The sequence below is a fragment of the Oncorhynchus clarkii genome, chromosome 8 (assembly GCF_045791955.1).
Source record: "Oncorhynchus clarkii lewisi isolate Uvic-CL-2024 chromosome 8, UVic_Ocla_1.0, whole genome shotgun sequence".
In the NCBI taxonomy this organism is placed as follows: domain Eukaryota; kingdom Metazoa; phylum Chordata; class Actinopteri; order Salmoniformes; family Salmonidae; genus Oncorhynchus; species Oncorhynchus clarkii.
Window position 1 is genome coordinate 26976398 of NC_092154.1, and position 26776 is coordinate 27003173.

Here is a 26776-nt window from a genome sequence, read left to right on the forward strand (position 1 = left end):
TTCTTTCTCTCTCTCTTAGTATATGCAGATACATTGGGATTATTTTTCTATTAATGTATTATTTCTTTCTCTCCCCCTCTCTTTTCTCACTGCTGTTTCTCAGTCAGTCCAGGGGAATGCTTTCCACAAAGAAGATAAGCTCAGAGTTGAAAGTGCTGTGAAATATCTTGTGAATGTCCCTTCACGTTGTTTCATCTTAAGCTTAGACTCATCTCCTGGGCTTGTCACATCTGGGGATCACAGAGAAGACAGACAGAAACATATGATTGTATGAAAACACACTTGTGGTCTTAGCTCCAATTTCTTGGTCAGGTTCTTGGCTAATGGTATGCCTTCATGTGGTCAAGAAATGCCACCAAACACCATCTTGGTTCCCAAAAGGAGTTATGAGTCCAAGAGTGATATAACAAGACCCCCCCCCCCCCCCCCCGCCCCCACACACACCCACACACCTGCAGGTCCTCTCGTTGAGCTCCAGCTGACGTGCCCTACAGTCGGCGTCAGAGTTTCTGCAGGAACACTGGCAGGTCAGAGGGTTCTGGATGAACAACCGCTTTCTCCTCGCTAAACAGCCATCACAACATGGCTCGCACTGACTATAGACAGAGAGAGAGGAGAGGAAATGAGAAGGATGAAGAAGAGGAAAAAGGAGGAAGAGAAAAAGAGAGGGAGGATGTTTATTATAATGGTGTTAATATAGAAAAACACTTCCAAGATCATTTTCCTTAAGGTCAACCCTCTTATCACATGCTGAAACTTCACACTCCCAGTGTCAATGTGCTGTCTGTGTCAATGTGCAGTCTGTGTCAATGTGCAGTCTGTGTCAATGTGCAGTCTGTGTCAATGTGCAGTCTGTGTTAATGTGCTGTCTGTGTCAATGTGCAGTCTGTGTCAATGTGCAGTCTGTGTCAATGTGCAGTCTGTGTCAATGTGCAGTCTGTGTCAATGTGCTGTCTGTGTCAATGTGCTGTCTGTGTCAATGTGCAGTCTGTGTCAATGTGCAGTCTGTGTCAATGTGCAGTCTGTGTCAATGTGCAGTCTGTGTCAATGTGCTGTCTGTGTCAATGTGCTGTCTGTGTCAATGTGCAGTCTGTGTCAATGTGCAGTCTGAGTCAATGTGCTGTCTGTGTCAATGTGGTGTCTGTGTCAATGTGCTGTCTGTGTCAATGTGCTGTCTGTGTCAATGTGCAGTCTGTGTCAATGTGCTGTCTGTGTCAATGTGCAGTCTGTGTCAATGTGCAGTCTGTGTCAATGTGCCGTCTGTGTCAATGTGCTGTCTGTGTCAATGTGCTGTCTGTGTCAATGTGCAGTCTGTGTCAATGTGTAGTCTGTGGTGTGGGTAAAAGAGGAGGAATTGTAGCATGTGGCCAGAGGGTTGTACAAAAACAGAACCAATTTGCAAGCAGCAAAATTTCCCCTAAACCCTTCACTATCTCTCTCTCCCCTGTCTCCTGGCTCCCGACTCAGCCCATGCTGGCAGGGAGACCCCCTCCTACTGTCTCGTAGGGGGGAGTGATTTTTAGGATGATTGGCTTGCCCACGTACAGTATGCATTGTTTCGGTTAGACATGCACTAGCAAGCTTTGGCTGGGACGTGAGGCTTACAACAAAAAAATGTCAAATTTAACTCATCCCTAAAGATACAGGATGAGTTTTTATTGAATTAAAAGATTACAAGTAAATGTTGTCCCTTATAGACACAGATCAGATAGAGAACCAGTAGATACCAGAAGATAGATCTGGTTTAAAATACAGAACAGTAGAGACTGTGCCATTATGTTCCCTCACAGAGGTGTTAATAGTGGACAAAACCTTTTTCACTGAGTATGGGGGACGACAGACAGACATTCCATTGAGTACTAAAGGCACAGCACAACGAACAGAATAACGCTATTCTTTGACATTAAGACCATTTTAGAAACATGAGCACCTCTTTCCGGTAAAAACAGCACCAAACGAAACATCTTTTTGTGTTCTTTGTGTTGTTCAGACCCATAGAGGCAACAAAGAGAATGCACAAACAGAATGGGCTAAACAATTTGTTGGTTTACATAACCCAGAAAGAAACAACAATGTGATAGCCATCTCTCGTATCCTTATATCACAAACAAAGCCCAGTGATGGCGGACGGAACAGAAAAAGCCTGTTTGGAGGGATAAAAAGAAACACTAAAAAAGAAAAGAGGGAAAAAGGAAAAGTTGGAGACACAGCAAAGTGAGACAGACTCAACACTGACATAGGCCTTGGATGATTCCCACAACAGATACGGGATTAGTGACATCGCCTGCAAAAAGCCATGCTGGTAGGTTCAGTTCTGTTACCTTCACCATTACCCTATCACTCCATTCCTTCTCCCCCATCCCCACACCCCCCAGGGTGCCTTATCACCAGGGGGGTGGGGGTGGTAGTGAGGTAAGGAGGTAGGGTTATGAGGTAGAAGTCACCCCTAAACATAGATCTAGGATCATATGTTATTTATTATTTAGGGATGACATCTATCTACAGTCTCATGCCAATTGATGTGTGTGGTGGTATTGGGTGGAGTGGTGGGGCGGTGAATAGAGAGGCAATTCATTAAAAGGGGCAAATTAACTCCTCCCAAACAAGCTTAATGATCAGAAACGCCACAGTCAGGTGCAGGTGGAGCGAGGAGAAGGCCGAGCTGACATACGAGTGGCGATTCTTTTTGTCACGCTTTTTCTTTCGCTTTCTCTTTTGGCCTTTGCCCTTGCCTTTCCAGGGTTCTCTGGAAATAGAGAAAGAAGCACAATAACGCAGAGACATCTGAGGAGGACGGACAGAGACAAATAAACTGAACAGAGTTCAGAGATCAGTTAGTAAATTGTTCATTCACACAGAGACTATATGGACTGAGAATGGACTGAAATAGAACCAAATGATGGTAATACATTTAACACCGTTCTGGGAAAAGAAATGAACAAAAGAACACTGGCTTCGAGACATTCTTTGTTTTATTTTTAATTTAACATTTATTTAATTAGGCCAGTCCGTTAAGAACAAATTCTTATTTACAATGACGGCCTACCCCGGATGTCGCTGGGTCAATTGTGCGCCACCCTATGGGACTCCCAATCCAGGCCAGATGTGATACAGCCCAGATTTGAACCAGGGACTGTAGTGACGCCTCTTGCACTGAGATGCAGTGCCTTAGAACGCTGCGCCACTCAGGTACCCTCTTACACCAGAAAGAAAGGGTTTCACAGGTTTCATATTTATGTTTGGCTGTGGAAGTTGTTTTTTCCCCCCAAAACACTCCTTCGGCTACTCTTAACATTTTGAAATAAATGCTGGACGATGAGGGGCAGCCGAGCTCGCTGATTCATCATGTTTGAGATAACAGTATATGAGATTTTACAGCTGCAGGGTATAAAGTACCAGTCAAAAGTTTGGACACACATTCAAGGATTTTCTTTATCTTGACTATTTTCTACATTGTAGAATAAAAGTGAAGACATCAAAACGATTAAATAACACTTATGGAACCATCTAGTAATGAAAAAAGTGTTAAATAAATCAAAATATACTTTATATTGTAGATTCTTCAAAGTAGCCACCCTTTGCCTTGATGACAGCTTTGCACACTCTTGGCATTCTCTCAACCAGCTTCACCTGGAATGCTTTTCCAACAGTCTTGAAGGAGTTCCCACATATGCTGAGCACTTGTTGGCTGCTTTTCCTTCACTCTGCGGTCCAACTTATCCCAAACCATCTCAATTGGGTTGAGGTTGGGTGATTGTGGAGGCCAGGTCATCTGATGCAGCACTCCATCACTCTCCTTCTTGGCCAAATAGCCCTTACACAGCCTGGAGGTGTGTTGGATCATTATCCTGTTGAACAAAAAAATGACACACCAGATGGGATGGCGTATCGCTGCAGAATGCTGTGGTAGCCATGCTGGTTAAGTGTGCCTTGAATTATAAATAAATCACTGACAGTATCACCAGCAAAGCACCCCCACACCATCACACCTTCTCCCCCATGCTTCACGGTGGGAACCACACATGCAGAGATAATCCGTTCACTTACTCTGCGTTTCACAAAGACACGACGGTTGGAACCAAAAATCTCAAATTTGGACTCATGAGACTAAAGGTCATATTTCCACCGGTCTAATGTCCATTGCTCATGTTTCTTGGGCCAAGCAAGTCTCTTCTTCTTACTGGTGTCCTTCAGTAGTGGTTTCCTTGCAGCAATTTGACCATGAAGGCCTGATTCACACAGTCTCCTCTGAACAGTTTATGTTGAGATGTGTCTGTTACTTGAACTCAGTGAAGCATTTATTTGGGCTGCAATCTGAGGCTGGTAACTCTAATAAACTTATCCTCTGCAGCAGAGGTAACTCTCGGTCTTCCTTTCCTGTGGTGGTCCTCGTGAGAGCCAGTTTCATCAAAGCGTTTAATGGACTATCGTTTCTCTTTACTTATTTGAGCTGTTCTTGCCATAATATGGACTTGGTCTTTTACCAAATAAGGCTATCTTCTGTATACCATCACTGCCTTGTCTCAACTCAACTGACTGGCTCAAACGCATTAAGAAGGAAAGAAATTCCACAAATTAACAATGAACATGTCACACCTGTTAATTGAAATGCATTCCAGGTGACTACCTCATGAAGCTGGTTGAAAGAATGTCAAGGGTGTGCAAAGCTGTCATCAAGGCAAAGGGTGGCTACTTTGAAGAATCTACTATATAAAATATATTTTGAATTGTTTAACACTTTTTTGGTTACTACATGACTCCATATGTGTATTTCATAGTTTTGATGTCTTCACTATTATTCTACAATGTAGAGCATAGTACAAATAAAGAAAAACCCTTGATCGAGTAGGTGTGTCCAAACATTTGACTGGCACTGTATATATCAAAATGTGACAAGAAAGGAACAGGCTTGGGTGAGTTGACTTGAGTTAGCTTCCTTAGGATGATGACCAAAGGCCTTTTGGTAGCATCATTAACACTACCACTGTGACACTAACTACCAAAGAGGCCCCTGACCACAGCAAAGTCAGAGGTCAAGGTTGAGCCAACAGTAACGCACGGTAGCATCAGCAACAGAAGTGTACAGTAGAATCATGGTGGCAAGGAGCACTAAAGCCCTCACCCTTCAGACACATAGATGGTTAAAACGAGGTCGGTCAGAGGTCTCAGAAACAAACCCTCATCTATAATGCAGGATACCCGACATATAAAACCTAAATACTACCAAAAACCCTCGTAATGCTATAGGATTAGGCCATAGGAAAACAAGACAATCCTATGTAGAGGCGGAGAAGGCAGTATAGCGACCCTCAGGACATCCTTTGGCGAATTGTAGTGGAACAGAACCACTAAAGCCAGACCCATAAACAGTGAAAAAAGAAAAGGTTAAAGAGGTTCTCTAAAAACACACAGCGTTATCTACACATCACAGGAGCCTGTAAAACAAAGGTAGAGACATGAACCCTGAGACATACTTAAAGACATGTATAGAGAGTAAAGGAAGGACCATAACAGAGGAATGTAAAGAGAAGCAGGTGCATAAAAAAATGACAATAAATGAAATGTGCCGAAGGCATTGACCTCATCAGGTGTCACTCATTCACCTGAATTGAAGTATTCTGTGGGTTTTCTGTGTGTCTCACCTGAGAGCTCAAAGGGTCATGGAATTAGAATGGATAGAAGGGATGTGATTCTTTGTGAACTCCTAAACTACAGGAAGATCACTGGATCTGTGCCAACATGGTGGTGTCAGTGATCATTTGATACATTGTTGTATACTGTGCGTAACAACACAGGTTGAGAAAGAGAAATGCTGGAAACGTGTGAGCACAGGAGAAATAGCGATAAAGAGAGAGAGAGAGAGAAGAAGATGGAGAAAGATTGCGGGGGAAAGACAACGCGAAAAAGACAGAGATGGACAAGAAAATAAAAAAACGTATCTTTTCAAATTAAGGCAGATAGTCACAACACAGCAAGAGTCTGTACTCACTTTTCTTTCTGTTCTTTCACTTCATTCTTTGGCCTGAAAGACAGAAACAAACATGATGCTACCTCATAGCCCACCGTTTGTTTCTTCGTAAACAGATTCACGTCAACAGTGGACAGAGACATAGGCATGGTATTAGCTTGGGTGGCCCTGTAGCACTCTGCTACTCTAGTATTGTCCATCCCTGATCCCTAAATAGTCATGACGATACTGTCGTTACCTCTGACAAGGCTGTCTTTCTCCCCGACTTATCTCCTTGAAACACACACACACACAATATCTGATAACAATAGCAGATTGCCATGTCTATTTTGTTGCTCAACTTGATAATTTGGCTGTAACTGATTATGGAGCAACACATCTTTGGGCTCACAGCTAATCCAGTGGGTACAGGAGGTCAAGCATTGGGAAACGTCTCATTGCATAGTACTCATAGGTTTGGAGAAAACTCCTTAAAACTATACAGTCTACTTATAAACTAGGTAGTCACAAAAACATACAATGGTTTACTCATGTTTACTAATGGTTAACAAACTCCTAATTAAAGGGATATTGCAAGATTTTGGCAATGTTCAGATGAACTTCAGATAACATTTGTATGTCTCTGCATGCAGTTTGAAGGAAGTTGCCAAGGGACAGTTTGTATTAGAACAAAGAGGAATAGCTGATAAGCAGCAGAGAGGCCAGGTGCACCATTGAGCATGAAAGAACAGTGAAGACAAGAGACACTGAGCTCTCTTTTCTCTGTATATATCAATGATGTCAATGATGTCGCTCTTGCTGCGGGTGATTCTTTGATCCACCTCTACGCAGACGACACCATTCTGTATACATCTGGCCCTTCTTTGGACACTGTGTTAACAAACCTCTAAACGAGCTTCAATGCCATACAACACTCCTTCCGTGGCCTCCAACTGCTCTTAAACGCTACTAAAACGAAATGCATGCTCTTCAACCGATCACTGCCCGCACCCGCCCACCCGCCTAGCATCACTACTCTGGACGGATCTGTGGACAACTATAAATACCTAGGTGTCTGGCTAGACTGTAAACTCTCCTTCCAGACTCATATTAAGCATCTCCAATCCAAAATTACATCTAGAATCGGCTCCCTATTTCACAAAACAAAGCCTCCTTCACTCATGCTGCCAAACATAACCTTGTAAAACTGACAATCCTGCCGATCCTTGACTTTGGCGGTGTCATTTACAAAATAGCCTCTAACACTCTACTCAGCAAATTGGATGCAGTCTATCACAGTGCCATCCGTTTTGTCACCAAAGTCCCATATACTACCCAGCATTGCAACCTGTATGCTCTCGTTGGCTGGTCCTCGCTACATATTCGTTGCCAGACCCACTGGCTCCATGTCATCTATAAGTCTTTGCTAGGTAAAGCTCCGCCTTATCTCAGCTCACTGGTCACCATAGCAACACCCACCCGTAGCACGCGCTCCAGCAGGTATATTTCACTGGTCATCCCCAGAGCCAACACCTATTTTGGCTGCCTTTCCTTCCAGTTCTCTGCTGCCAATGACTGGAACGAATTTCAAAAATCACTGAATTTTGAGACTTGTATCTCCCTCACTAACTTTAAGCGTCAGCTGTCAGAGCAGCTTACCGATCGCTGCAGCTGTACACAGCCCATCTGTAAATAGCCCATCCAACCAACTACCTACCTCATCCCCATATTTGTTTTTTGTTTTTTCTGCTCTTTTGCACACCAGTATTTATACCAGTATTTCTACTTGCACATCCTGTTCTGCACATCTATCACTCCCGTGTTAATTGCTAAACTTCGCCACTAAGGCCTATTTATTGCCTTACCTCCTTACTTCATTTGTACACACTGCATATAGATTTTCTGTTGTGTTATTGACTGTATGTTTGTTTATTCCATGTGTAACTCTGTGTTGTTATTTTTGTCGCACTGCTTTGCTTTATCTTGGCCAGGTCGCAGTTGTAAATGAGAACTTGTTCTCAACTGGCCTACTTTGTTAAATAAAGGTGAAAAACAAAAACAAACAAAAAACGCCCCTATTGATCTTGTTTAGAGACAATACAATTATCCTACCCAGACTAGCCTACAACACCACAATGCAATGAATAATTGCATTATTGTTTTCAAGTGAGTACAACATTCTACTCTAGGCTGGAAACGGCAGTGAAAATGTAATTTGAATAGTGGTGCAAAAGCCCTGTGATTTGAATGTTTCATTCCATTTGGATCAGTTGTGTCAACTTTCAACAGTTTACAAGGTCTAGAAAGGCACTGTAGCAGGCCAGTCTGACTGTATTTTTACTTCTGAAACTGAGATGTGCTGTCTGATTCAGATCATCATCAAATCGTCCTCTTAATGTGGCCACATAAGTATGCTCCCGGCAGGCCCAGTTATTCAGGAAAGCTTAACGCATGCTCTGCCTCTTCTACGATATGAGCGGCTATTCCTTGTGCACCTAAAACCTAATGCTTCAATATAGCCTAAATATTAGTAATTTAACTTTGAAAATCTATTACCTTTTATCTGTGGCATAAACACAACCAGTCACAATGCTTTAATCTGATTATACTACTTCAGTGGGTACAAGGTAGGGAGGCATGTACAGGGCATTTGGAAAGTATTCAGACCCCTTGTTTTCATGTTTCATGTTTTCCCTTATCAATCTACCATAATGAAAAAGTAAAAACAGGATTTTAGAAATGTTTGCAAATGTATTAAAAATAAAAAAACTGAAATATCTTATTTACATAAGAATTCAAACCCTTTGCTGTGACACTTGAAATTGAGCTCAGCTGCATCCTGTTTCCATTGATCATCCTTGAGATGTTTCCACAACTTGATTGGAGTCCATCTGTGGTAAATTCAATGATTTGGAAAGGCACACACCTATCTATATACGGTCCCACAGTTGATAGTGCATGTCAGAGCAAAAACCAAGCAATGAGGTCGAAGGAATTGTCCGTAGAGCTCCGAGACAGGATTGTGTCGAGGCACAGATCTGGGGAAGGGGACCAAAACATTTCTGCAGCATTGATGGTCCCCAAGAACACAGTGGCCTCCATCATTCTTAAATGGAAGAAGTTTGGAACCACCACTCCTCAGTAAAAGGCACATGACATCCCGCTTGTAGTTTGCCAAAATGCACCTAAAGGACTCTCAGACCATGAGAAACAAGATTCTCTGGTCTAATGAAACCAAGATTGAACTCTTTGGCCTGAATGCAAAGCGTCACGTCTGCAGGAAACCTGGCACCATCCCTAAGGTGAAGCATGGTGCTGGAAGCATCATGTTGTGGGGATGTTTTTCAGCGACAGGGACTGGGAGACTAGTCAGGATCGAGGGAAAGACGAATGGAGCAAAGTACAGAGAGATCCTTGATGAAAACCTGCTCCAGAGCACTCAGAAACTCAGACTGGGGCGAAGGTTCACCTTCCAACAAAACAACGACCCTAAGCACACAGCCAAGACAACGTAGGAGTGGCTTCGGGACAAGTCTCTGAATGTCCTTGAGTGGCCCAGCCAGAGCCCGGACTTGAACACAATTGAACATCTCTGGAGAGACCTAAAGATAGCTGTGCTGCAACACTCCCCATCCAACCTAACAGATCTTGAGAGGATCTGTAGAGAAGAATCGGAGAAACTGCCCAAATACAGGTATGCCAAGCTTGTAGGATCATACCCAAGAAGACTCGAAGCTGTAATTGCTGCCAAGGGTGCTTCAACAAAGTGCTGAGTAAAGGGTCTGAATACTTATGCAAATGTTATATTTCCGTTTTATTCATTTTTTTTTTGTTGCTGAAAAATAAAAAAAACGGTTTTAACATTGTCATTATGGGGTAGAGTGTGTAGATTGATGAGGGGAAAAAAACAAAACAGTTTAATCAATTTTAGAATAAGGACGTAACGTAACAAAATGTGGAAAAAGTCAAGGGGTCTGAATACTTTCCGAATGCACTGTATTTTCTGTTTATCGAGATTGAGTATATCAATTTGATTGTGGTGTTGAAAACGCAAACCATAATGTTAAAGCACCCGAAGTTGGTAATCGGTATACAGTTATGCTTTGCTTATTAGTTGTGTGGTGCATTGCACAGAAACCTGTTGGTGAAAAATGTGTTGTATATATTTGATATAATTATAAATACAGCTTCAAAATTGTGATAATTCCTGTAGACCTCCAGTTATTGCACTAAATCTAGTTAGCAATGACTCGTGAAACTACCTTCAACTTCCTTCAAACTGCACGCATCAACATAATAATGGAATCCATGAATTCATCTGACCGAAAACTGCTTGATTGACAAATATCTTGCACCATCCCTTTAATGGTTTATGAGCAGTTTGTGAGCAGGTTATATGCAGGTTATGAAAAGGTAGAAATGCTACACACTGAACTTAGCCTCCACGAGTAAGATAGAAATCTTCACAATTTTTTGGGTCAAAATTAACAGCTAAGGTGTTAAAGGAAAACGCTGATATGTGGTTCATGCAGTGTGACTTTTCTGTGACCTGCAGAGTTTAAAGTGACTCTGCATGCACTATGTGATCTGGATGGACCAGACCAGACCAAACCAGTGTGTTGATAGAGGGCACCTGGAAGTCAGAACATAGTCTAATTTATCTACAATCCCCTGAATTCCTTGTAGAAAGACCTCCGTATGCCCTGAACAGAGAAGAACACTGGAATAGATAGTTTGTGAGTATATGTATACGTGCAGCATGTGTACACTTCTTACCTGCATTCACATGCATTGTGTTCTGTAAAACTCATGAAGATATCATTTTGTTGCTTGTGGGGTTTTATTCTTTTTATCTGTGGAAACAGGAGAAGACAGAGTCGAATATACAGCCGGGCAAAAAAGTATTTAGTCAGCCACCAATTGTGCAAGTTCTCCCACTTAAAAAGATGAGAGAGGCCTGTAATTTTCATCATAGGTACACTTCAACTATGACTAACAAAATGAGAAAAAAAATCCAGAAAATCACATTGTAGGATTTTTAATGAATTTATTTGAAATTATGGTGGAAAATAAGTATTTGGTCAAAAACAAAAGTTTATCTCAATACTTTGTTATATACCCTTTGTTGACAATGACAGAGGTCAAAAGTTTTCTGTTAGTCTTCACAAGGTTTTCACACACTGTTGCTGGTATTTTTGCCCATTCCTCCATGCAGATCTCCTCTAGAGCAGTGATGTTTTGGGGCTGTTGCTGGGCAACATGGACTTTCAACTCCCTCCAAAAATGTTCTATGGGGTTGAGATCTGGAGACTGGCTAGGCCACTCCAGGACCTTGAAATGCTTCTTACGAAGCCACTCCTTCATTGCCCAGGCGGTGTGTTTGGGATCATTGTCATGCTGAAAGACCCAGCAACGTTTCATCTTCAATGCCCTTGCTGATGGAAGGAGGTTTTCACTCAAAATCTCACGATACATGGCCCCATTCATTCTTTCCTTTACACGGATCAGTCGTCCTGGTCCCTTTGCAGAAGAACAGCCCCAAAGCTTGATGTTTCCACCCCCATGCTTCACAGTAGGTATGGTGTTCTTGTGATGCAGCTCGGCATTCTTTGTCCTCCAAACACGACGAGTTGAGTTTTTACCAAAAAGTTATATTTTGGTTTCATCTGACCATATGACATTCTCCCAATCTTCTTCTGGATCATCCAAATGCTCTCTAGCAAACTTCAGACGGGCCTGGACATGTACTGGCTTAAGCAGGGGGACACGTCTGTCACTGCAGGATTTGAGTCCCTGGCGGCGTAGTGTGTTACTGATGGTAGGCTTTTTTACTTTGGTCCCAGCTCTCTGCAGGTCATTCACTAGGTCCCCCCGTGTGGTTCTGGGATTTTTGAGATCTTGCGTGGAGCCCCAGATCAAGGGAGATTATCAGTGGTCTTGTATGTCTTCCATTTCCTAATAATTGGTCCCACAGTTGATTTCTTCAAACCAAGCTGCTTACCTATTGCAGATTCAGTCTTCCCAGCCTGGTGCAGGTCTACAATTTTGTTTCTGGTGTCCTTTGACAGCTCTTTGGTCTTGGCCATAGTGGAGTTTGGAGTGTGACTGTTTGAGGTTGTGGACAGGTGTATTTTATACTGATAACAAGTTCAAACAGGTGCCATTAATACAGGTAATGAGTGGAGGACAGAGGAGCCTCTTAAAGAAGAAGTTACAGGTCTGTGAGAGCCAGAAATCTTGCTTGTTTATAGGTGACCAAATACTTATTTTCCACCATCATTTGCAAATAAATTCATTAAAAATCCTACAATGTGATTTTCTGGATTTTTTTTCTCATTTTGTCTGTCATAGTTGAAGTGTACCTATGATGAAAATTACAGGCCTCTCTCATCTTTTTAAGTGGGAGAACTTGCACAATTGGTGGCTGACTAAATACTTTTTTGCCCCAATGTAGATGGGTCAAACATGCTCACATATACACTTCATCCTTTCCCACCCGCTCTAGGACATACACTACCGTTCAAAAGACGCTTCACAAGTCCTCAACTGGCAGCTTCATTAAATAGTACCCGCAAAACACCGGTCTCAACGTCAACAGCGAAGAGGCAACTCCGGGATGCTGGCCTTCTAGGCAGAGTTCCTCTGTCCAGTGTCTGTGTTCTTTTGCCCATCTTAATCATTTGTTTTTATTGGCCAGTCTGAAATATGGCTTTTTCTTTGCAACTCTGCCTAGAAAGCCAGCATCCCGGAGTCGCCTCTTCACTATTGACGTTGAGACTGGTGTTTTGCGGCTACTATTTAATGAAGCTGCCAGTTGAGGACTTGTGAGGCGTCTGTTTCTCAAACTAGACACTATAATGTACTTGTCCTCTTGCTCAGTTGTGCACCGGGGCCTCCTACTCCTCTTTCTACTCTGGTTAGCGCCAGTTTGCGCTGTTCTGTGAAGGGAGTAGTACACAGCGTTGTGCGAGATCTTCAGTTTATTGGCAATTTCTCGCATGGAATAGTCTTAATTTCGCAAGAATAGTACAAGAATAGACTGACGAGTTTCAGAAGAAAGTTGGTTGTTTCTGGCCATTTTGAGTCTGTAATCGAACCCACAAATGCTGATGCTCCAGATAATCAACTAGTCTAAAGAAGGCCAGTTTTATTGCTTCTTTAATCAGAACAACAGTTTTCAGATGTGCTAACATACATGCAAAAGGGTTTTCTAATGATCAATTAGCCTTTTAAAAGGATAAACTTGGATTAGCTAACACAACGTGACATTGGAACACAGGAGTGATGGTTGCTGATAATGGGCCTCTGTACGCCTATGTAGATATTCCATTAAAAATAAGCCGTTTCCAGCTACAATAGTCATTTACAACATTAACAATGTCTACACTGTATTTCTGATCAATTTGATGTTATTTTAATGGGCAAAAAATGCGCTTTTCTTTCAAAAACAAAGACATTTCTAAGTGACCCCAAACTTTTGAACGGTAGTGTATACCCAAATATGCTAGAACATATACCGTTTACACTCTCATATACAGACCCACATAACTTGAGACGCATTGTGTTACAAAGGGCCATTCTGGGGAGGTGGCCAGTCAAAATGTAAGAGATTAGAGGTTAAACAGTCAAAGGTTAGGGGTCAGTTTCTCACCTCCTTGGAGACGACTCTGTTATATGTAGAAATAGGGTTAAAGGAGTTAAACGTGTGATGGAGATGTGTAAGGGTAAAAATGTCAAACGCTCAGTCACTCACCTCCATGGTGACGTTATGCGTGGAGGTTGGCGTACATTGTAGCATCTCGTCGTTGCAGCAGCCTGCACAGCGTGTCAGCACCACACAGGATGGGATGAAGATGTGTTCTACCTCCTCTGGGTACTCCTGTAGGATCTCTACCAGCAGCTCCCTGGGCTGACACAGGCTCTTATTGTACACCTCCATGAAGGAGATCACTGAGGAGAGACATGCACACACATTTAATACACCAACAACCTATACACACATACTGCACAGTGCCTTCAGAGTATTCACACCCCTTGATTTTTTTACACATTTTGTTGTGTTACAACCGGAATTTAAAATGGATTCAATTCAGATTGTGTCACTGAACTACACACAATACCCTATAATGTCAAAGTGGAATTATGTTTTTCGAAATCTTTACAAATTAATTAAGAATGAAAAGCTGAAATTTCTTGAGTCAGTGAATACTCAACCCCTTTACGGCAAGCCTAAATAAGTTCAGGAGTAAAAATTTGCTTAACAAGTCACATAATAAGTTGCATGGACTCATTAACCACGTTTCCATCCCCAGTTTATATGCGAGTAAAGTTATGTTGTATAAAAAAAAACAATGACACCTGTGGTGGAAGCAGGAAGTTTCGGTGTACTTTTATAAATGCCGACAGATCATTTGTTCATACATGGTGGGATCGACAAAGTAAGTTTATATTGTAATACTTCTGACAGCCAACTTTCTAGCTCCGCTCATAACTTTCAGACTTCATGGCATTCCCAGAAAGCATGGATTATTGAGTCATGGGTCTTGTTCTTGTGACATGATGATTGATGCTTGACTGCCGTTTGACAAATAAAAAATATTCTTGATCTTATCCATAATAATCTCATCAAGTAGACTAGCTAACCCGCACAGCCTACCCGCACTGTATCCGTTGGCTAGAGTGCAGGTACATTTGCTATTTAACACAACAGTTTTTGTAACAAAACTATCGGTAGAGTTGAAAATGCGATTGAAACACATTGGACTTTAGATAATTTTTTTCTGTACATGAAAACATAAGCGAAAAAGTACATTTTGTGTGCAGTACGTCATCACACACTCATATTTTATCCGCAACAAGTCCATTTGGTGGAAACATACCACTGGTGGGGAAATTAGCATATTTTCATGTGGATTCTAGAATATTCGCATGAAATTCAGTTGCCAATTGGATGGAAACCTAGCTACTGTGTGCAATAATACTGTTTAACAAATAATACTGTACCCCACAAATACAATTATCTATAAGGTACCTCGGTTAAGCTGTGAATTTCAAACACAGATTAAATCACAAAACCTGGGAGGTTTTCCAATGCCTCGCAAAGAAGGGCACCTATTGGTAAATGGGTGAAAATTAAAAAAAAGCAGATACTGAATACCCCTTTGAGCATTATTAATTACACTTTGGATGGTTTGTCAATTTACCCAGTCACTACAAAGATACAGGCGTCCTTCCTAACTCAGTAGCTGGAGAGGAAGGAAACCACTCCGGGATTTCACCATGAGGCCAACGGTGACATTAACACAGTTCCAGAGTTGAATGGCTGTGATAGCAGAAAACTGAGGATGGCTCAACAACATTGTAGTTACTCCACAATACCAACCTAATTGACAGAGTGAAAAGAAGGAAGGCTGTAAATATTTTTTTTAAATCCAAAACATGCATCCTGTTTGCAACAAAGTGTTATGTTTGGGGCAAATTCAATACAACACATTACTGAGTACTAATCTCCGTATGTTCAAGCATAGTGGTGGCTGCATCATGTTATGGGTATGCTAGTAATTGTTAAGGACTGGGGAGTTTTTTAGGATAAAACATTTACATGTTTCTGAGTGGCCGAGTTACAGTTTTGACTTAAATCTGCTTGTAAATCTATGGCAAGACCTGAAAATGTTTTTAATAACAATGATCAGCAACCAATTTGACAGAGTTTGAAGAATTTTGAAAAGAATAATGGGCAAATGTTCACATTCCAGGTTTGGAAAGCTCTTAAGAGACTTACCAAGAAAGACTCACAGCTGTTAACACTGCCAAAGGTGATTCTAACATGTATTGACTCAGGGGGTTGATTACTTATCTAAATCAAGATATCTTAGTTTCATTTTCATGAAAAAAAATTATTCCACTTTCAAATAATATTTTGTGTGGATTGTTGACAAAGAAATTACAATTAAATCCATTTTAACAAAAACATTTGTAAAAAGACCAAAGGTATAAACAATTTCTGAAGGCACTGTACATACTCCACACACACACACACACACACACACACACACACACACACACACAAACTAAAAAATATACGTCTACTACATACACTTTCCTTCAACAACCGGCATCACCCATCAAGGTATCCCCCTCCCTTCCTCTCTCATTGTGGATGTGGTATGCTTCTAAACCGACTTCCTCTTTCTCTCCCTCTCTTAGCCCCACAAAGCTAGGTACCTTCTGCTGTGAAGCACTAAACACATTGTAGCCTAGTGGTGCACATGTTGGGAAAGACATTGAGACACCACATACAGACAACTCTGATTCCTCATGGAGAGAAAGGGAAAATTGGAAATAATAGCACACTCCCTGCAGTGTCCTATTCCAGCCAAATCAAGCATAGTATGAAACAATCACATATAAAGTTCAGCTTTTGATTAAGAGAGCAGCCCCTTTCCTAATATTGTGCAACATAGGCTTGTGTAAAGAAGCCAAGGGGGCCAGAGACTAAATTCCATTCTAAAAAAAGTATTTCCACATCTTAACTTCAAACAATATTTCAAATGGAATCCGTGGAGATTATAACTGAAAATGGACACTACTCTGAAATGTGTTGGAGCCAACTTCAGCCAACATGAGAACATGGTGCAGCTGGGCTTCTTTCCGCCAGGCGGCGTGGGTCTCACTGTGCTTTCAAGGTGAACCCCGTTTCATTGGCAGTTTGCCTGCGAGGGAGCCCAATGAAAGCTCTATTCCCACGGTGCCCTATCGAACACCTACCGCCGTCATGCGCACTTCTCCCTCCTTCCTTAGGTATGTGGGCACTCTGCGCGGGAGAAAGGAAAAGGGGTACACAAATTGGCGATTAAATTGTATCCTTACGTTCATGAATTTCATACAGTGCATTTCACATTGACTAACGTGCAACCAAAGAGGCTACGTGGCGCAGACATACGATATGACGTTGGACGCTGTCAAAGACCACGCGGTGTGTTTGTTTTGTTTCATAGCCAAGGCTACATTATCTTTCCCTGAAGAAGTGTTAGGCCTATGTTTGCAAATGTTACAATTTCATTCTCTATATGAGTTTAAGCTACACAACTCAACAGAGACCACATGTGGTAACTGTTGCTACAATGACCCGAATCTAGCCCACAGTTTTCTACATTTTTCACGGTAATTGCTGTCAGTCGCTCCATAGTGACTGGCATCTTTTCACTTTATGCAAGCAAACTCGCGCAATATCTGACCAGGATTGCATGAGGCCTGAAGATGGATTACCTCGTGGCTTTCAGTGAGGACTACAGTGTTTAGTCGGAGCAACGCAAGCGCATAATGTAACAACCAGTGAACATTTCACCTCTGCCAAAAGTAAAAGAGACCCGATTTATTTTCAGGCAGCGGCTATCTCCGCCCCTTGGGTGGCGTGAGGGACCGGCGATTGGGGCTCACAAAAGAGTGGCCGCAACACTTAAAATGCTGTTATTAATGGAGTGGGTGTCAAGCTGCGAACACCTGCCCATAGACAATCTGATGATATTACTAATAACGGCCAGTTGCTTTGACTAAACAGGGTTGATTATAAGAGCTCGTTTAACACCCCCAAAACGCTTGACTGGTCTCTAGGGAATTAACGGGTTGACGTTGTATGGACGCGGGAGAGACTCGAAAGAGAGGTGGGCTGCTTGGGCACGGGACCCCTGCAGGGTTAAAAGATAGGCCTTTGTGGGGCTATTAGTTGTAAAACTGTATTTGAGTGTTCATAATATAAAGGTCTAATAGATACCTAGGCCTATAACGTATGAGCCATTGGGAATCAATGGACCGCCCCAGGTACTGAGAAAGTAGGCCTATATGCCAATTCAATATCATTCAGGAGTTTAACATATTCAGGCCAGTGTCTACTATAACTATTGGTTGGCGTTTTTGTTTCTCCCTAAACTTTCGTTCAAAGGTTATGAGGAGGCTTTAACATCTTGATTAATGGTTTGCAAACCAACAGACCTCCACGTCTACATTGTAAACTCTAAAGTAATTTTAAAGCCATATTAAAATATTAAGCCAATGCCCCATTTGTCAGAATTTAGAATTTAAAATGTGGGTGGGTAGTGGTAGGCTATTCTAATAATGCGGACTAAAATGAAGCCAGGATCGAGTGTGCAGGCAGCGAACCTGTTGCCATGTCTCTTTGAATTCAAAATGCCGCTGCTACGCCTTTAAAGCGTAATAATATTGCCAAGGTGGTTCTGAGCAGGCCCGCAATCACCAGAAGAGACGAAACTTCCTCACATTCGTTCAAAACCATTAGCCCCTACATATTCCACCTCTGAACGGCAAACGCACAAGCTACCACGTCAGACAGTAGGCTAAATAGGCCTGCCTACGTGAAGTCGGTGTAGTGTCAATTTTGCGTAATTGCTATTTACACATCGCTGAAGCCATGAAACATGTTGAGGTTGTTAAAACATGAGTAATGACCTAGCAAGGGGAACGACAAGGACGACCTACAGTTGACCACATTTCACAAATGTAATCCATTCCTTGACGTCCATTTAGAGACACTGGGTCTGTTATAACATATAACTTACCTTGACAGCTGACAAATACAGAAGTGTCAGGAGAAATAATGTTATCAAACTGTCAAAGTTCATGATTGAAATTCCAAATGCAAATGTAGATTTAAAATCCAAGCGGGTCGTCTGGCGATTTCTTCCAAAGCATTTGTAAAGTTTAAAACAGTAATAGCAAAGTGTAATAACTGTTAGAACTTCTGTAAAAGGGGGACTGGGGTCTGTAGTGGCGTCAAATCCATTTTGGTCCCACGGTCGGAGCAGGCAAGACACCTGAGCAAAAATCGGTTGAGCATAATTTCAACTGTTGCCAATAATTTTCAAGATATCCAGAAACATTAGAATCCAGGACGCGTATCTTTTCACATTGTTCTGGAGTAGACCTTTATTTTCTTCAAATGAAATTGCAATCCACATTACAGGGGTAATTCCATACTTTGTATGCAAGCAGTCTCCAAATGCGAGTCCATTGGAAAAAGGAAAAATGCTATTAGCCTACAGAAACTTTCTGTCCTACGCAATTAGCCTACATTCGTGTCAACCCCAGAACAGTGTTTACAATCACATTCACAGAATCCACTGTTTTGAAATCCGTCAAAACTTCCAACCGTGACAGAAACTGCCGTTTATTTTCGCTTCCTGCTCGTTCCCGGTTTGCTTGATCCCAGCTCTCTTATATCCTCTTGAAAACGTTAACGCATCACCGTAAAATATTTTCGGAGGTCTATAACATCTCCTCCGGTTTCGGTCTCTTGTGCGGCAACACTGTCGAATTGTCGTGAGGCAAGGAGGGATGGTCGTCTCTAGCTTCTATACCCACAAAGACATAGGCTAAACCCCGCCCATTTGTACAATTCTTCTTCTTAAAATGTGATTTTAAACCTAATACTAACCTTAACTCTAACATTAACCACACTGCTCACCTCACCCTGACCTTAAATTAAAACCAAAAAGCAAATTTGTGTATCCAATGTTGACTTTGTGGCTGTGGAATCTGACTAGCTAGTGGAAACGAGGGGCCTGATTTATGGTCGTCACTAGTTTCCACAGCCACAAAATATTATGGCTAATCCCCGCCTATTTCTAAAATGTTCTTCTTAAAATCTGCTTTTAAACATAAACATAACCATGACATTAACCCTACCCCTAACCACACTGCTAACATTATGTCTAACACTAACCTTAAATTTAGACCAAAAAGCTTTGTTTTCATACATTTTTACGATAAAGCCCATTTTGACTTTGTGGCTGTGGTAACTAGTGACTACTAGTTGTATGTACATTTCTTACTAAATTCTATCGTGTGGAGATTTTAGGATTAGGTGGGCTACCCAAAATATATAAGTTTTCATTGATAAATCAGAGCCATATTATTATTATATTTGTGCACTTGTGAACAAGCGCATACAACCCCGCCTGGAAAACGCCCTCCATTCACCTTTTATGGTAACAAAATACGCCCTCATTTGCTGTTTGACTTGGAACTGGGCCATGCCCGTTTCTAATAGAAAGGGTAATAGCAATTTTGATCACATTTCTATAGAAGTGTGGGCAGAATGTTTCAGTCTTTTGCAGTGACTTTTTACAACAACAAAAATGCATGCTGCCTATAGTCCTATAGTGAGTGCAAAAAAACTGTCCGCACATCCTGCAAGATTGATTGTCTATGGAACAATTTAAAAGTAAATTCTGCCCACAGCCCACATTTTTATGCAAAAGATCAAGTGTTGTTCAATATTTAGTTTATTAATACATGGTTGTGTTTCTGTCTTCTGCCTTGTTATAGACTCTGAGATTATAGGGTAGGAAGCATTAGTTTTTACTCACCAATGTAACAGAGACTTAATAACTTAGTTATAGCCACAATCTGGTTACCTATAAGTACGAATATAGTCATGTATTTGGTTATTACATATTTATTAACTTATTTCCGGATAACTTCTAACCTACCCACAATGCACTATTTCTCAACATCATATTGAGGATCTACTCTCTGCTACCAAGTTTGCTTGATAGTTCAGTAGCTAACTCAAGCTGGCTTACGTTAGCTACACCTCATGTTATTCACAGACTTTGTTATCTATTGTTATCTATTGTGAACCTGTTAGCACGACAGGCTCTGGTGCTTTCTTGCCTTGGAGTCAAAACGAAAATCATACCTGCTTGCTCTTTGTGTAGTACCTCATCTGTTCTCCTTTTTGTTTTGTCAACTTTCGTCATGTTCTCTCTGAAGAAGGCTATGGGAGTTTTGTAACTTTTCCCACCTTGGCTTAGTGCTAGTGCGCTAGCTGACTGACATCTAGAATCTATCTATTTTGGATTTCAACCTGGTGAAGCGACTGCCTCCCCCTTGCATCAAACACCTCCATTTCCCCTAAATTAACAATATTTGCTTGCAATACAGTTGATCAACCACTAGAAGTTGTGTGTACGAATGGTTTCAGATTTGCGTGGACATACGCACAGTTTCCTGTCAAGTTCAATATTGATGCCTTCCGAGTGGGGCAGCGGTCTAAGGCACTGCTTTGCAGTGCTTGAGGCATCACTACAAACCTGGTTTCGATCCTGGCCTATGTCGCAGCCAGCCGCGACTGGGAGACCCATGAGGCAGCGCACAATTGGCCCAGCTTTGTCCGGGTTAGCTGAGGGTTTGGCCGGCCAGGATGTCCTTGTCCCATCGCGCTCTAGCGACTTCCTGTGGTGGGCTGGGTGCATGCACGCTGAATTTGGTCGCCAGTTGTAGTGTTTCCTCTGACACATTGGTGCGACTGGCGTCCGAAATTGGGGAGAAAAATGGGTTAAAAGTACACCAATTTTATTTATTTAAATATTTTATATTGATAAATACCAATCTTTGCGGGAAAACTGTCACACACAAGGTTTAGAGTCTTTTTTGTGCACACACCCCTTTGATAAATGAGGCCACAGGAGGGGTATTGGAAGCACTGGGAGTCATTCATTGGCTAAAGTGAGGAGGTGGGAATGGTCAACCAATCTTGACAGAAGTGTGACAGGTTCGATCGTAAAGCGCATCAATCAAACCTTAGTATTTAGTATTTTATTAGTATCCCCATTAGCTGTTGCCAAAGCAGCAGCTACTCTTCCTGGGGTCCAAACATAGATAAATCAAACAAAACATTGTGCATTATAGAAAATTACATTGCTCCATTATTACATTACAATATTACAATACTACCTTACATTACTAAGAAAAGTGTGTGTGGAGTCTGTGTTTTACAGTCCGGTGTTAGAGGGTGTGTGTGTGTGTGTGTGTGAGTGTGTTTCTTCACAGTCCGTGTTGTGCCGTGAGGTGTGTTTTCATCTGTTTTTTAATCAGATTTTACTGCTGGCTTGATTTACCTGACGTGGAAGACAGTTCCATATAGTCATAGTGGCTCAATATAGTACTGTGCTTTTCCTAGCCTCTGTTCTGGACTTGGGGACTGTGAAGAGACCTCTGGTGGCATGTCTTGTGGGGTATGAGTGTCTGAGTTGTGTGTTAACCGATTGAACAGACAGTTATGTGATTTTAACACATCAATACCTCTCACAAAGACCAGTAGTGATGCAGTCAATCTCTCCTCTACTTTGTGCCAGGAGAGATTGATATGCAGGTTGTTGATATTAGTCCTCTGTGTACATTTCAGGGCCAGACATGCTGTTCTGTTCCTGGTCAACTGGAATTTGCCTATGTCCCTCTTTGTAGCACTGGACTATATAACTGGGCAGTAGTCCAGGTTTGATCAAACTAGGGCCTGTAGGACCTATTTGGTCGATTGTGATGTCAAGAAAGCAGAACATCACTTTTTTTTACAGACAGGCCTCTTCCCATTTTAGCAACCTTTGAATCAATATGTTTTGACCATGTCAGCTTACAATCTAGGGTTACACCGAGCAGTTTAGTCTCCTCAACTTGCTTTTATCGCCACATTATTCATTGCTAGATTTAGATTAGGTTTAGGGTTTAACAAATGATTTGTCCCAAATACAATGCTTTTAGTTTATCATATATTTAGGACTAGCTTATTACTTGCCACCCATTTAAAACGGACTGCAGCTCTTTGTTGTTGCAGTGATTTCACTTGCTCTGGTGGGTGTCTGACGTGTATAATGTTGAGTCATCGGCGTACATAGACATACAGGGTTTTATTCAATGCTAGTGGCAGGTCATTAGTAAAAACAGAGAACAGTGGAGGGCCAAGACAGCTGCCTTGAGGAACACCACCCTCAATCTGGTTTACGTTGGAGAGGCTTCCATTAAATAAAACAAGCGTATGTGTTCTATTAAATAAGCTGCACTGAAGTCTAACAATACAGCTCCCACAATCTTCTTATTATCAATTTCTTTCGGGCAATCATCAGTAATTTGTGTCATATGTTGAGTGCCCTTCCTTATGAACATTCGAAAAGTCTGTTATTACAATGAAATAACATTGTGTCTGGACAAACACTATTTTTTCCAAAAGTTTACTAAGGGGCCGGTAGTTGGCCAATTAGTCGGCTGTTTGAACCGGTAAAGGGTGCTTTGCTATTTTTGGGTAGTTTTTACTAATGCTGGTTATCACCTTACTGATAACCTCAGGCTACTGTAAAATTGAAAAATGTCCAACTTCAAACGTGTCTCTTTCTGTGATGATTCAGTTCCCCTCAAATAGGATCTCTTTAACTTTGTGCAATTATATTGTTATTACCACCACCATCATTATAATCAACATCATAAATTGTTATAAAATGTGCCTTGCTTTTTTTATACAGTACCATGCTAAAATGTTTATTCTATTCTACAGAGCCATTTACTTTATGTTCGTATTCTTATATTTTATTATTTATTATTGTTGCATTGTCCAGAAGGAACCTGCAAGTAAGCATTTTGTTGGACGATGTATACCATACATATCCTGTACATACAATTAATAAAACTTGAAACGTATAATTTTTAAAATCTAACTTGACTCTTTATAAAAGTCCAATTACGCATAGAACGATCCCCAATGAGGATGGAATGCCACGATACGCATCATGTGTCACGATCGTCGTCCTCCTCGTCTGAAGAGGAGTAGTTGGAAGGATCGGAGGACCAAAATGCAGAGTGGTATGTGCTCATCATGAATTTAATGAACAGAGAACACTTGAACAAACTATACAAAACGACCGTGAAGCTATAATAAGAACTGTGCTGACACACGCAACTAACATAGACAATCACCCACAACCCACAATGACAAAACAGGCTACCTAAATATGGTTCCCAATCAGAGACAATGACTAACACCTGCCTCTGATTGAGAACCATATCAGGCCAAACACAGAAACAAACAAACTAGACATCCAACATAGAATGCCCACTCAGATCACACCCTGACCAAACAAAACACAGAAACAGACAAACTAGACATCCAACATAGAATGCCCACTCAGATCACACCCTGACCAAACAAAACACAGAAACAGACAAACTAGACATCCAACATAGAATGCCCACTCAGATCACACCCTGACCAAACAAAACACAGAAACAGACAAACTAGACATCCAACATAGAATGCCCACTCAGATCACACCCTGACCAAACAAAACACAGAAACAGACAAACTAGACATCCAACATAGAATGCCCACTCAGATCACACCCTGAACAAACAAAACACAGAAACAGACAAACTAGACATCCAACATAGAATGCCCACTCAGATCACACCCTGACCAAACAAAACATAGAAACATACAAAGCAAACTATGGTCAGGGCGTGACATCATGAATAAAGGAATGCATTGTGTGGACAATATCTCATGTCATACATTATCCAATAAACCTCAATTGGGGAGGACCGCTCGTGGTAATGGTCGGAGCAGTATAGGTGGAATGGTATCAAATACATCAAACATCTGTCTTCCATGTGTTTGATGCCATTCCATTGCTCCATTCCAGCCATTATTATGAGCTGTCCTCCCCACAGCAGCCTCCACTGAGATTACAATATGCTGTATTAGGTGATTCAGTTTATCTTCCTACCTTTTGAAATCTAGAATTGGCCGAAGCATTGTTATGCTTATTTGCACATAAAACAAACAGAAAATCACCCGGAAGCCCCTGCAACCCATGAATTCCCCGGTCTAACCACAGTGTTGCCAGAAAAGCAGCAACCATTTACAGAATCAGGATATGGGAGTGAACGTGTGTCCACTTACAGGTGTGTGTGCGTGCGTTCGGGGACATCGCCGGGTTTGCTCCTTCAGGTGCGCGCTGGTCATGTGAGCGGTGGTCAGCCCTGCCAACTGGCAGCGTCACTGTGCGTTGTTGTCATGGAAAGTTGGAACGTGCGCCCCGTGGCTTCCCCACTTCACGAGTGTGAGAGGGAACTAAAAGGATTCTCAGTTTTCCCTCCATGCTAGCTCGCAGGTGCCAACAGACCACCTGACAGACGGACAGATGGATTGACCACCGTTTCTTAATATCTCAGCACCGAACGTGCGCGACACCACGGCTGTTGAATGAGGAGAGGACGAGGGGACACATCCTTTCCTACTATGGTGGTGGTTTCTCCCCACATAGGTTACATCTCTCCCTTTTCCAATTCCAACTATCAATATAAGGAACTGGATCAAAACATTATGGCTACTGAAAAGTCATTCATCTCTATGTCCTTCCTTTAAAATCAATGATTTTACATGGTTGGATAGAAATCTGCGGGATCCTCAATTTCACAGGAATGCAGTTCTGCCCTCTGCTTGTGATGCGGAGTACTACAAGCCTGAACTGAGAGCACGAATGCAGCACACAGTGCTTTCGGAAAGTATCCAGACCCCTTGACTTCTTCCACATTTTGTTACGTTCCAGCCAAGGTTGCGGAGTAACGGATTACATGTAACGGATTACATGTAATCAGTTACGTTCCCAGCAAAAATATTGTAATCAGATTACAGATAATTTTGAACAACTAAATTATTGCTTCGAGGAATACTTTTAAATTCAGAAAGGATGTTTACAGCCTTATTCGAAAAATGATAAAATTGTTTATTTCCCTCATCAATCTACACACAATACCCCATAATGACAAAGCCAAAACAGGTTTTTAGAATTTTTTGCAAATGTATTAAAAATAAATGTGATATTTACGGTTTTTATTTCTATTACATTTAAAAAAAATCTTAAACCTGTTTTGGCTTTGTCATTATGGGTTATTGTGTGTACATTGATGAGGGAAATAAACCATTTTATCAATTTTCGAATAAGGTTGTAATGTAACAAAAGGTGGAAAAAGTCAAGGGATCTGAATACTTTCCGAATGCACTGTATAGTGCACAGTGATGATTTTAGCATGTAAATCTTGGTGGGGCAAACTCCCCAAAACATTTTGGGATGCATGCCAGCAAAGCCACTACACAACACTAAACAATACATTAATTGCACTATAACGGTGACAAACTGTGCCCACAAACTGTTAGGGTCTACATAAAGCTGTCCCAACAGCAGTCCCAACACCTTACCACTCCTGACTATCAGCGGAGCCTTGTCTGACAGTGAAACAGTTCATTCAGCGTCATTTACTGCCTTTTAAAAAACTTAGCTGATATGGCTGAATTGCTTAAACAAATGTGATTTCTACTGACAATTGAGATGTGCAAAGTATGGCATAAGGGGACGACGAGTGGATAAGAGGCCACCCGTAATTTCGATTAAGACATTAATGAGCGAGCTAGGATGGACATAGTCAATATAACTATTTGCTCAGCCCTTTTGAAATGTACAGTGACAGAATTCAGAACATGGGCCGTTCTGACAGTATTCTCCCTGTACACCAAGTCAGAACCGTAGGTTAAATAAAGGGGGCATATAAGCAGACAATGAAAGCTCTTACAATATTCGATGATGACATTTCTTTAAAACAGGCTATTGGCTACATGTGCACCACCAAGTCAGAACAGTAGACTAAGTTATGAGGGATAAAGGGACCAAATTATTAGGCTGAGGTACATGGGTTACTAACAGCTTACTACACAACATACACTTAGTATTACCTTCTTAGCTACAGTATGCATATCTTGCTGGAATATTACATAATTTATGCGGCAGCATACACATACAATACATTTTTGGACTCACCTTGTTGTGCTGTGCTCACTTGAACTGGAAGGTGGCGCGGCGGTCATTCGTGGGCAAATTTTGTCATCAGACTTTGTCATCAATGGAATTATGGTGCTTTCAAGACAACTGGGAACTGAAAAAAAACATGACGTCAGGTCAAAACATGATGTCGGTGATCTTCAGGTCG

The 26776-nt window shown here is 41.6% G+C and overlaps 1 protein-coding gene across 2 annotated transcripts; it reads right to left on the bottom strand.

Annotated features, from left to right (window-relative positions):
• Positions 1 to 7: 7 nt before the first annotated feature.
• Positions 8 to 19517, bottom strand: LOC139415207 (vascular endothelial growth factor A-A-like). 2 transcript variants are annotated; one of them, XM_071163110.1, is made up of 8 exons: positions 18523 to 19392; positions 16715 to 16760; positions 13701 to 13897; positions 10724 to 10800; positions 5990 to 6022; positions 2672 to 2746; positions 453 to 596; positions 8 to 230 (listed from the first exon to the last, which is right to left on the bottom strand). In XM_071163110.1, exons 1-8 carry the CDS (start codon positions 18583 to 18585, stop codon positions 209 to 211), a joined length of 657 nt encoding a protein of 218 aa, XP_071019211.1. In that variant the 5' UTR covers positions 18586 to 19392; the 3' UTR covers positions 8 to 208. The 2 variants fall into 2 exon arrangements, with proteins under 2 accessions (XP_071019211.1, XP_071019212.1); XM_071163111.1 differs by lacking the exon at positions 2672 to 2746 and having other exon boundaries at positions 18523 to 19517.
• Positions 19518 to 26776: the final 7259 nt, after the last annotated feature.